This window comes from Parus major, chromosome 5, assembly GCF_001522545.3.
Source record: "Parus major isolate Abel chromosome 5, Parus_major1.1, whole genome shotgun sequence".
NCBI lineage: Eukaryota > Metazoa > Chordata > Aves > Passeriformes > Paridae > Parus > Parus major.
Genome location: NC_031774.1, coordinates 11198218 through 11210356, shown reverse-complemented (window position 1 = coordinate 11210356; position 12139 = coordinate 11198218). Strand labels below are relative to the sequence as shown.

Sequence of the window (12139 nt, the reverse complement as noted above, 5' to 3'; positions counted from 1 at the left end):
CCATATACACCAAATCTGTGTGTGGACACCCACCATTTGTTGCATAGCAGGCTTGTTTTGCTCACTCAAACATATTTGTTTTCCTTTCTTGTTCCCAGTTTATTCTCTGCTTCAGTTTTTACCAGTGGGAACCCATGACTTATGGAGCTTACCACTACCCAGGCTGGTCCATGGTGCTCGGGTGGCTGATGCTGGCCTGCTCAGTCATCTGGATCCCAGTTATGTTTGTGATAAAAATGCATCTAGCCCCCGGCAAATTTATTGAGGTAATTCCTCTGTCTTTTTGCTGTTTAAAAATACGGCACAGGAGACTGTGTCTTTCATTTTACATTGGTTTTTGAGGTATTGAATGTCTAATACTGCTCAGATTACTTTCTGGTAAACTAGTTATTGTGTTGCAAAGAGATGCTCAGTTGATTCAAAATGTAGACCTTCTATTCCTAGTTTCTCAAAAAAACATGGTCCTAAATTGTGGAGTGGTTTGTTTTATGGGATCTAGACAAATTTAATGAGGTTTTGTTTGGCTTTCTTGGAAGAAAGTTTTTCCAGATTTGTTGGCCTTGTTGCAAAAGCAGCATATAGCCACAGGAAGCCTCAGCTGCTGGTGTGTACCGTGCCCAGGGAGCCTGGAAATCAGCACTAGGAGAGGTCAATCAGGAGTTGCCGGTGTGCAAAGTTAGGGGCGGTTCAGTACTGGAATCATCCAGGATGTGCTCCACAAGTTGTGCCACTCACTGAAGTCCAGGAATAAGGTGCAGAGTGGGAAGGTTTTTCATGCATCTCAAACTATTTGTTATAGAACCTAGCTGGCAATCTTTGCTTTTACCCTTCATTTCTTTATTCTTGAATTAGCTGATCCTTTCTGACACCTGTGTGTAAAATAATTACAAGTTTTATTTTTAATTTAAGCTTCTTTTGTTTATTTTGCTAATTGGATTCCTGGCACTTCCCCCCACTGCTTCAGAAATGTGATGGTCACCTTCTTCTCCCCATTCCTGTGTCCTGTCTCTGCCTGTCACCCCCACTCTCCCTGACTGCTCCCATCCTGCTGGCTCCTCAGTCCCTGGCAGGGTGTGGTACAGCAAAGTCAGCATTTCATCCCTTCATTGCCTTGCCTCTGGCTTCTGGAAAAGCTCAATGCTCTTATTTTAGATCTTTGAGGCTTTCTCAGTTCTGTCTTCTCATCACTGCCTGCTCTTGTGCTGTTCCCACCTTGGGAGAAGGAACAGATACTTGCTCTCCTTTTTGTAGCCGCTTTCGCAGTTCAGCTTCCCCGCAAATCCCACTGGGGCAGTTTCTTGCTTCAAAAATGAAAAGGAGAGAAAAAGTACTAAAATAGTATAATCTTTTTGGTCTCTTGATATGTCACACTACACATGCCTAAGGGGAAAGACCATACTTCTCTGCTTCCCACAGAGCAAAGGAATTTTGTAGGAGAGGAATTTTCACAGCGGTGGGACACCCTAGGGAGAGCATCTAAGCAGTAGGCAGTGAGGCCACTTGTCTAAAGGGTCATCAGCTCTTGTGTAGAGCAGACTGGAGTGCCTGGGTCAGGAGACAACTGCCCCTACTGGAAATGAGCTAATGTGGAATTATATTTACTTGTTCCTTGTCTCATAAACTTCTCTTGCTGACACAAATGGTTCTGCTTCAAAAGTTCTCACGTGTAAAACTGGCATACATATTGCCACAAAAATAGGGTGCTTCCCTTACTGCCTTTCTAGGTGTGCATCCAAAGAAACCCCCAAGAACTGGATATGTTTTGAAAGGGTTTTTGCTGAAGATATTTCAGCTGTATTCTACTATTTCCTCAATATTGAGTCTGCTACATAAAATTATTATAGTTGATTTGGGAGGTAAAAGTTGCAAACTGGTAATTAAGCAGAGATTAAAATAACTGATAGAGAGGTCTGATTCACTTTATTAGGTAATAAACATATAATTGTTCCCTCTTAAGTCATCAAAAATACGTTTTCTTTCCTTTTTATCTGTGAATGTACTGATCAAATTACATATTCAATAAAGTACTCAGTGGAAAGATCAGAAAATTTTTGTTTGCCAGATGACATTCTCCTCTTTCTTTTTTCCTGTAGATAGAAATGAAACATTTTGTCATCTCAGAATTAAAATTTTGTTCATTCATAGTGATGTACTACTTTTTGGTAGTTTGTATACTTTGGGGAAATATGCTAAATAGAAATCCAATTATTTGAATGCACTTACCCACTGCTTAGACCATTGGGCTAAGTAATTGTGCACATATCTTTCAGTAAGAGAGCCTCACAGTCTGTGGCAGTAGTTCTGAGCTCCCCACACATGGTGTGGGGGAGAATGTATAATCAAACCTGGACACTATTCGCTATTAGTCTTGAAAACTTTGTGCAAAACAAATGCTGAGCAGTGGAGCATTTCTGGGCCATCATCAATAATCTTGAGTCTATCCTCACTTCTTCTGCATTGTAATTCTGCTCCATGACACCAAATGAGACTCTCTTTTCTCTCCCCTGTCACAGCGGCTCAAGCTGGTGTGCTCTCCACAGCCTGACTGGGGTCCATTTCTTGCGAAGCACCGTGGTGAACGTTACCGGAACATGATTGATCCGCTGGGAACCTCCTCTCTGGGACTTAAACTGCCAGTGAAGGATATGGAATTAGGAACCCAATGCTAGTAATTATTACAAAAGGGTGGCAATAACATTGTCAAATTTCTCTGATTTTTTTTTTTCCATTTTTTTTTCACCCACCATTTCTTCTTTTCCACATTGCCTGAAAGTGGTTGCTTAGGAAAGCAGGACTTAGGGTTGCATGCCATAGAGGAGGCCTAACGACCACTTCCAGGTGTAGGTGATGCCCATGACATGTTCTGTACCCAGTGACACAGCAGAAGCCCTATGTGTGACAGATGATATAACCAGGTGTTGTTAGTTATAGGAATAAAAAGAAAAACAACCAACCAAAGTCTTTGGAGGAAATGAGGTGTGCAGTTTGACCCATTTCCAGAAAGCACCCTTTGTAACAGGTAGCTGTGATGGGACTAGGATTTTGCTACCAATGTATTCCAAGGAAGGTTCAGCCCTCAAAAATGGTGGAAATGAGCAAAGAATGGGATCTCCTGTAGTCCTGATGTAAATCCAGCATATGGCTGCTATAGCAATGGGGTTGCTTTTTCTCCACTGACAGCTGACCTTGACCCATCATGTCTGCACACTTCCTTTATGATTAATACTAACTTGGAGGGACTGTTATGTTATTTAAACAAGTGGAAAGCCTTGAAACAGCATACCAGGAAGCAATATATGGAGTGAGAACAGAAACACAATAATCCATTTGATCTTTTCAAGTAGAAAAACAAGAACAACATTTCTAAAAATTATAATTGAGACTGGGACTAAACTGCATTTGAGTCTAGTTCTGGTTTGGAAATGGTGCCAGAATGAGTTCTATGGGCATCACTGTTTGAAGTCCTGTCATATGTTTCTTTTGATACTTTGATATCTGTCATTTCAACTATGTATGCCTCAGTTCTACAAAGTGTCTGACAACTTGTTCCAAGCCAAGTGCACCTGTGGTTTTAGTCACTTTGCTCCAATACTCTGAACATAATTTTCCTTCTTTTTCTGCTTTTGTTTACAGTATCTCCTAAGAAGCCATCATATAATTTGTGCCTAACTTTGTATTCTTACAGTGGTAAGTGTAGTCTAGTTACCACCTGAAAGCAGTTATTAGAAGTTAGATGTGCTGTTCAACCTTGTGACTCCCTGTTCATTTGCCTATAAGCACCTTTATATAACTTATAACCATTAGATGGTGTATTCTTCTCTTTCAGCCAATGGGGAAATAGCAGGACCCCACCTGTCTATATATTATATATATAGCACATAAATTCTTCAAAACATTATTTTCTCTGAAACATGTATAGGGTATTTTTTTCATTAAAACATTTTCATTAAATAAAAAGCCCCAAATCCACAATAATTAATCACTGCAGTCATCCACACAGACGCAACATTAAGATAGAAAATGCAAGGACTGGGAGGAAAGGATAATCTAGTAGAGGGCCATCATAAACATAGGAGTAGAACATCCTAAACCATTACATTTTAGAAATCAGATATATGCAGTCATATGAATATTAGACTTAAATAGTTTTGTTCCCTATTGGGCAGAGTGAAAAACAGAGCTTTTTAAGAATACATTTATTTACCTAAATAGAAAACTAGCCCAACTTATTGTAAATGCACTAGAATGAGGGAGAAAAATATATCTTCAATAATTGGCAAAATTTAACCTTTATTATCTTATTATATCCTATATATACATATATGATATTTTTAAATGGTGATCAGTGTTCATGTAGTGTGTGCTAGTGATGTTTTATGTCCCTATAAATATCTTACCAATCAATGTAGAAATGATGAGCTTAGTAGTTTAGCCAGGTTTTTCCTCCCCACAGACACTGCTGTAGTAGCCTGTAAATGTCCTTTCCTTTCAGGGGACTGTTTCTATCCCATTCTTTTGTCTGCCTGTCTTCATATTACAGGGTCTCAGGTAAATCCTCAATTCATGTGTGTCTGTAGATCAGTAGGTGCGTTGTTTTCATCCCACTGAAGAAAACAAAAAACTTAACCTTAAAGTAAACACTTCCACAAATCGTTAACTCCTTTTCTCTCTCTGTGTGTATATATATATGTATATGAAATATATTAATCATTTTGTTGAACTTCCTCTTTCATGGGGCAATTAGTGTTGCCACTTCTAGGCACTGCTGGAGACCTTTAATCCTCACACAGAACAAGTGAAGCACTATCAGGGGCTGTCATCCAGAGCAGGGAGGGCAGATTCCACAAGATTTTACAATGACCCCTGAATCTCCGCTCTACAGGCTCTTGTTGGTCCCTGTCTCACACAACAGCAAGACTGTGAGCTTCTCTGCCTTAAAGCTGCTCCCCCTTGCTTCAGCTTTGCCTGCTATTTTAATGAAAGACTTGCTCTTCTTACCTCTGGCTTTTATTTTCCCGACAGAGAGAGGTTTGAGAAGCCATGCTATATTTGACCTCATGAAGGTCCATAAGGATGAGCTGGAAGTTTGGTTCCCAGGTAGGGCTGAGGGACCTTCCCTGGGTGCAGAAAGGAACTTAAGTCAGCACCTCTCTTGGGAATTACATATTTATGTTGGGATAAATCACTTGGGGTCTCTATTGACCAATATTCCCTTGCATCTTGGTTTGATTTTTGGACCAAGCCAGTTTTTGCTACTACTGTCATTAAAAAAATTCAATGAATATACATAGATTTGGTCCTCTTTAAAAAAGAGAAAGTACAGTCAAATAGTTTGAGAGTACTGAATCCTTTCACTTACTGGCTTGTCTCAAGGCATGCCTTGGAACTGGGATTAACTCACTGCCATAAAGTTCCCTCAGTGTAAGGATGTCAGTTACTGCCTACCTGGATTATGAGATACCATCTGAAGGAATACTGCTGGGATATATCTTTTGGCTTGGATTATCAAACCAGACTGTATATGAAATTGTGGCTGAATTGCTTTCCATGATTTATGTAAGTAATCTGCTTGCTTTTAATTTAGATGTTGTTCCTGTGCCCACAAAGTCATTAGCACAGTATTAGGCTTAAATTTGAAACTCTGTAAACAGATGATTGTGAATTTTTGCTAGCTAATCTTTGTCTTCAGCTTTGACCCCATTGCTAGGCTTGCAAAAATCTTTGGAAAAGGGGAGAAATGCATACAAAAATCACAAAAGATGTGAAGTTTTCACTGCATGTGAAAAGCAAGGGTTTATTTTGGTCACATGAGAATTTTTCTAGAGTATTTTATGGTCCAAATCTGAAAGTTGAGATTAAATTAACCAGCAGTGTCTTCTTTAAACGAGAAATTACCTTGAAGTTTGGGAATGCACTTAATTTACCATGTTCTAAGGAAAGTTTGCATGTACTTTGATAATTTTCTAAAAATAAATTTAATAACTAATAGCATAACAGTAAAGACCTTTAAAATAAAAAAAGGACGGGGAAAAGCCATATTAGTAAAAAAGTGATGTGTGTACTTTCAGATCTATCTATCTTGTGAGTAAAAGATGTTTAAATATGGTGAAATTATGATGCATATTTTTTCTTTGAAATTAAATTGAATTTCTGAATGAGCTGAGATACATTATTGTATGCATTAAAGATTACATCTAATACAAATTCTTGCCATCTTCAAATTCTTTGGGGGTCTTCCAAGTGTTTTTAATATGCAATGTTCAAAATCTGTGTTTCAGCTAGACGAGGCAGCACTTTGTTTCCAAAAGAAGGGTTTAACAAAATGACCCTTAATCGAGAAAGACTTGGATTGTCTTTATATGAGGTTTCAATTGAGTCCAAGTAGTCTTTTAATTCATTTCTGCTCCAATGACCACATTAGATGTGCCTCCACACTGAAGATCATTGTTTCTGATACACTGTGTGACTATGTCTTACCATCAAATTCCAACACCCAACTGATTTTAAATATCTTTGGTCTTTTTGTGGTGTACAGTTGTATGGATATTATGATTTTTTTTTGCCCGCGTTCAAGCAATGATTAATTATGGCAGTCATTGGTCTCCTGTTGGTTTCTTATTCTGCAGTTACACTTCTTGCAATCAAGGACAGACTTGCAGGGACTGTGGTCTCGCAGACAGCAGAGCTTTTTGACCAGAGGCATCCCAGAAAGTTTCTCTATTCTGCTGTTGTAAGAGACACTTGTTTCTTGGTTTGCAGTTAGATGGTGTATACGTAAGGTACCTGGAAAATGGCCAGAGCTTGACATTCCAGAGGGGCTTGGATCAGTGACTTGAGGAAGGAGGGGAGATTGGGATTTCTGCCTTTGCCACCCTCAGGCAGCCTATTACCAAAGACAGAAGGTTTTCCTGAGGGGTTTTTCATAATGTGGGAACTAGGTTGGATCTTAATGCTTGCAATATTTTATTTGCCCATAACATTTAAATACATCTTCAGGTAACCATTTGCCTTATAGCTATCTTCCATTGATAGGAAAATTGACTAAACCATATTGTTATCAGTCCTTTATATCATGTAGTATTACCTTGTAAGGTAGATGCTTGGCTGGTATAAATTGCCACAGCTTTGTCTGGAGCTGTGACAATTTACACCAGCTGAGAATTTGCTCCCTGTGTCCTATGGCACTTTATTACGGACCCATCGCTGATGGGTAAAATCTTAATTACTTGCGTAATGTCATATATAAATATATATATATATATATATATTTACAGGCAATCTATGGGGTACTGCTGCCTATGGATAAAGACTTGTACCCTAACCAGATCACTACAGTTTTTTTTTTCATTTGCTGTATGTGCAAAAGATATGTTGTTACAAAGCATGCATCATATGTATCTCATGTAGTACATACTATGTTGCTGTATGTTGTTAATTTCAGAAATCATTATTCTTGAGGCCCTACCTCAAATTTTGTATTTATGTGTACAAAAGCAATTTATTGTATTATATATTTGCCTAATATATTTGGATGTGATAATTAAAATTATTCAACAATGTATGGGCTCTAAAGACTCTAAATAAATGTCCAGTGTTTAAAACAGAAATTACATCAACTTTTCTGGTAAATAAAATATCTCTTTTTTTCCACAGCTGGCTTCCCCACCCAACACACATCACAAATATCATTCTTACTTAACACACAGCCTTAAGGTATCTTCAGAACTGATCCATTTGATTGTTAGAAACATTGAGCAGCAACTGGAAACAGCCCTCCTGTGAAATGGGGATGTTGCAGAGAGAGAGGAGGATGCAGAATCAAGTATCATTTAAAGAGCTGGTTTCTTAACTATTCTTAACTATTGAGTGTTCTGTATGTTGTGGAACAACTGATTGCTTAACAGAGGACCAACTGGATTTGTTTAAATCCTTCTTATCCTATCAATTCAATTTATCCCAAAGGTTGTTAAACTGTTAAAAACAAGAGAGGTTCATATGTGATGGAGATGTAAATGGGAGGCTGAAAGGAGGACCAAGTGACGAAGGAAAGTGTAAGTAACAGTTTCTGGTGTTACTGTACCTTGTGTTTGAATTCCTGCCATGTGGTGAGGGCCATGTGCCACAGCACTGATTTGGAAAGCAGGTTCTTCCCTTCCCAGCCTGATGTGGAAATGGTACTGGTCCAACCTGTTTCATTGTTGGCAGACACGAGCTTTTGAGAAACTTTCCCCAAATAGAGCACTGAAGCATGACATCACAACATGTCAGCAAAAGTGGTAGCACAAGAGATACTTGTGCCAAGAGCATGATTCATTTCAGGCAAGGGTCTGAATCTGAAGACTACTCTATAGCTGGGTGGCAGGACTGTTTAAGTTTGTTCTGTCTTTAAGCTTGTATTTCTCTGAAATGTGCATGCATGGGTAAAGGAGGTGGTAGGACCTTTTGATGGGAGATTACAGCCATTCTTTGTACATTATGCGTGCAGGCAGATTTCATTTTGGGGAAGTCTGAACTTACCAGAGAGCATCATGAGAGTCCTGAGAGAAAGCTGAGTGCCATTAACACCCTTTTCAGGAGGAAAAATTGAATCATATGGAATGTGTCAAACCCCCAAACCAGCATAAATCAATGATACAACACATACAATGGGAGAGAGTCATTTGCTGTCACCATTAGGCAGCTACTGCATCAAATCCTTAAACTCATGGGAACAGATAAAAATCTATGTCCTTTTAACTTGGTTGTATGGACTGACCATGGCCACAATTTAAACCAATGCATGTTATTTAACAGCTGGAAGATAGGCACATGTTCTTCTACAGTGCTTACAGATGTACTTAGTCTGAAATAATTTTACTTTTTTGGTGCTGAAATTCCTATGGTCAGTGTGGAGGTTGAAGGGCACACCTTATACCAAATGGATTAATCAGCTGTAAAGTTTACTTTAGACTTCTTGGTCTTCAAACATTAGCTAACTAATGTGTTTAGGAATTAAAAATAATAATAATAAAAAGAGCAGTAAATATTGCTCCTTGACTGCATACAGAAGTAGACAAATGTTTTTATTTGTAAGGCTTCACTCTGATGGATTTGTTTGTTACTTATTTAGTTGTAAACCCTAAAGCGGATACTTCTAGCCCGGTGAACTGATTATATAGTCCTTTATAAGTATTTGTCAGTGGGCAAAGGCAAGCATGGCATACAGTAATCCCCCTTCCTTCCCACTTACTCTTCACAATATTCAAGTCTAAGTGCTGCTGCTAATTCTTGCCCTCTACTGGCAGCACAGCAAACTCACCTTTTAGGGAGCTCAAGTGTCCCCGTGCAGGCAGGCTTTCCAGGGGCACAAGCTTTATTTGTGAATTGAGGAGGTTTTCTTCCCCATGAACTACAAGTGGTGGACTTTTTAAAATTCCCCCTGCCCAGGTGGAAGCACTGCTGTTTCCCAGCATTTGCAGCGCAGCTGGCAACTGAGTCCACACATATTCAGACACCCTTGAAGTAATACTGCTTTCAACTGCATTTTAGCTGTGGCACACAGACAGCCCTGCAACTGCTCAGAGAGACACTGGGCCTACTCAAAAATCCTTCCTCAAACTACAAAATGTCACAACCTTTGTGGCTGGCAGGAGAAACAGTTTACACAGTTAGCAACTTCACAATAATTTAGGTCAAGATCAAGATGCATTCAATGACCAATGGAGAGTGCAAGAACAATATTCACAAGAATATTATCTGAGTTGAAATCCAGCTCAGTTTGCAGGACAAGTGCTTTGTTCTTGCAAAAGTGCCTCCAGATTTTTTTTTTTTAAATTGCTATGAATACTCAGGAACACAGTTTTAATTCTTATCTGGAAGTCAGTCTTTTCAGATATTTATGCTTCCCATAAGAACGTATCAGAAAATCAGATTTTCTGGCGATTAAGGGAGGTGTAAGAATAGTGTTGGCTGCAAGAAGGGGATTTTTTGTTTTCTATCCATTTGCCATATCCTTTCTCTGTATGAACAGCTGAACATATGTGCTCTCCAAATGCTCTCCAAATGTGTGAACATTTGGGCATTGAGCTGGACTATAGGAAGAGTCACAACTGTGGGCCCAGCTTTTTTCAGAGCTCTTTTTACGGAGCTGCTTGTGTTACTTTTTGCAGTACGTGTGGGCTTTAGGATGCTTCGGGTGAACATAAGAACAAATCAGTAATGGTTAGGATATTCTTTTCCTTGATAATGCTCAAGATGTGTTTGAAACTGTGCTTTACAGCTGATAACATTTTTGCAAATTTTTGCATGTACCCACAGTAATTTTTTTATAAACAGAATTTAATCCAGGCTTAGGTTAAACAGATCAGTTCGAGAATGTATCCATGACCAGTTTAAATGACATATCCACTTAAGACTCTGCATCAAGTGGAAAATGGAAAACTTCCATTAGATTCAATTTGGGGTCTAAATAGACAATGGTTTTACTACCAGATAAGCACAAACATATAAGCTAACAGGAACTGGATAAACAGACCTGTTCACCAAAAAAGAAATGTCTAAAATCAGATAGTAACTGCTATGCAGAACCCTGATGTTAACAGGACGGAATAGAGGGGTGTGTCTTCACTTGCTGAGGTACCATTGCCTCTCTCTCTCTCTCTTGTTGCTATGGTTATATAGAATATCTGTGCATACCCACACACACTTGTATACTATGTGTGTACCCCTCCTCTCGCCCCATGGCTGACATCAGGGCACCCTAGCCAAAGGGAAGAAGCTGGAAAGTTACAGTTGAAGAAAAAGTTGTTTAGATACACCGGAAATAAATTACTGATGTGCGTTCTGAGTAGCCACCCCAGAGGTTTCCTGGAGTGCATTACCTTGCTGGCAGCCAGGAACAGCTGTTTCCAGGCATCTCACTAATTAAGTAATTAGGCAACCAAGTCAGACTGTTTATTCTTGCCAGTGTAAATGTGTATGAATGCAACTGCACCCCTAAGATGGGTATGATTTTTATGGTGTCATCCTAAATTTGTGCAAATCTACAGCTTATTATTTAACATTTAAAATGGCCAGAAATTGCACTGTGCAGCACAAAATCACAATGAGGGGAAGCAGCAGAGAGGATGATCCTGGGGCTTGCAACTGCAGATCAACTAGAAATCTCACTTTGCTTCTGTTCAGCAGGGTGGGAACATCATCTGGGGCCAATAAACTGTCCTTCAAAATTAAATCAGGTGTTCTGCAGGGAAAAATATTGCATATAACTGAGGCATGTGGTAGTGTGTTCCTTGCCAAGCACCGAGACAATTAAAAGGCTAGAGCGAAGAAATACTTGAAGACAGGTTTTAGAACAGCTATCAGAGCAGATGCTCATACGGCTCATGAATATCTTTAAATACTTTACCTCCCTTTTACACATTAGATGCATGAAAGAACAGTTAAGGGAGCTGAGCAAGGACATGCAAGAAGCCAAAGAACGACACAGGTTTCTGTATTATACCTCAGAACTTCTTTTTGTTTATTCATAGGTGGCATAAATTATTACTAAGAGTAAATAGTTAATGAGGGTTGATTCTTACGTCGAGAAGAAGGGGAAGGTGCCCCGGAGCCGCCGGCAGAGCTGCGCGGCCGCACTTCGCACCCGCCCGGACGTGCCGCAGCGGGTGGCGGGCCCCTCTGGCTCGGGGGCTTCTCGTTCCGGAGAGAGGAGCCGGCGCTCAGTGGACGCTCCCCGCGCCGGGGCCGCTCCGCTCGGAGCGCAGCGAGGCCGGGCGGCGGCGCTGGCGAGGCCCGGGGGGGGCGCGCGTCACGGCGGGGGGCGGGCGGGGAGCCCCCGCTGCGGGGGCGTCGGGGCCGCGCCTGGGCAGCGGGCGGAGCCGCCACCGCCTCCTGCTGGAGCCGCTCCGCGCGTCGGAGGCTGCGCTCGGCTCCGCTGGGCTCGATGCGGCTCCGCAGCAGCTGCCGGCGGCCGGGGAGGGAGCCAGCAGGCGCCGCCGCCCGCGCAGCGCCGATGGGTCTCCTCCTGCTCCTCTGGGCGTGTGCGGCCACAGCCGGGGCAGGTGAGGGGCTGGGGTCCCTGGCGAGGCCGTGCATCCCCCGCTGCGCCGAGCGGGGCGGGCGCGGGGCTCCGCGGGGAGCAGCCGGGCTCGTTGCCGGC

The 12139-nt window shown here is 41.1% G+C and overlaps 2 protein-coding genes across 4 annotated transcripts in view; both read left to right on the top strand.

The window, feature by feature from the left end:
- Positions 1 to 7605, top strand: part of SLC6A5 (solute carrier family 6 member 5) — a 33078-nt gene extending 25473 nt beyond the window's left edge. Inside the window, exons 15-16 of the mRNA XM_033514949.1 lie at positions 99 to 266; positions 2514 to 7605. Coding sequence (XP_033370840.1) covers positions 99 to 266; positions 2514 to 2669 — 324 coding nt within the window. The 3' untranslated portion in view covers positions 2670 to 7605. The remainder of the gene's footprint in view (positions 1 to 98; positions 267 to 2513) is intronic.
- Positions 7606 to 11879: 4274 nt separating this feature from the next.
- The window catches only part of NELL1 (neural EGFL like 1), a 333120-nt gene continuing 332860 nt past the window's right edge, over positions 11880 to 12139 (top strand). For all 3 annotated transcript variants that reach the window (XM_015631302.3, XM_015631301.3, XM_015631300.3), the window contains exon 1: positions 11880 to 12041. In XM_015631302.3, coding sequence (XP_015486788.1) covers positions 11924 to 12041 — 118 coding nt within the window. In that variant the 5' untranslated portion in view covers positions 11880 to 11923. The remainder of the gene's footprint in view (positions 12042 to 12139) is intronic.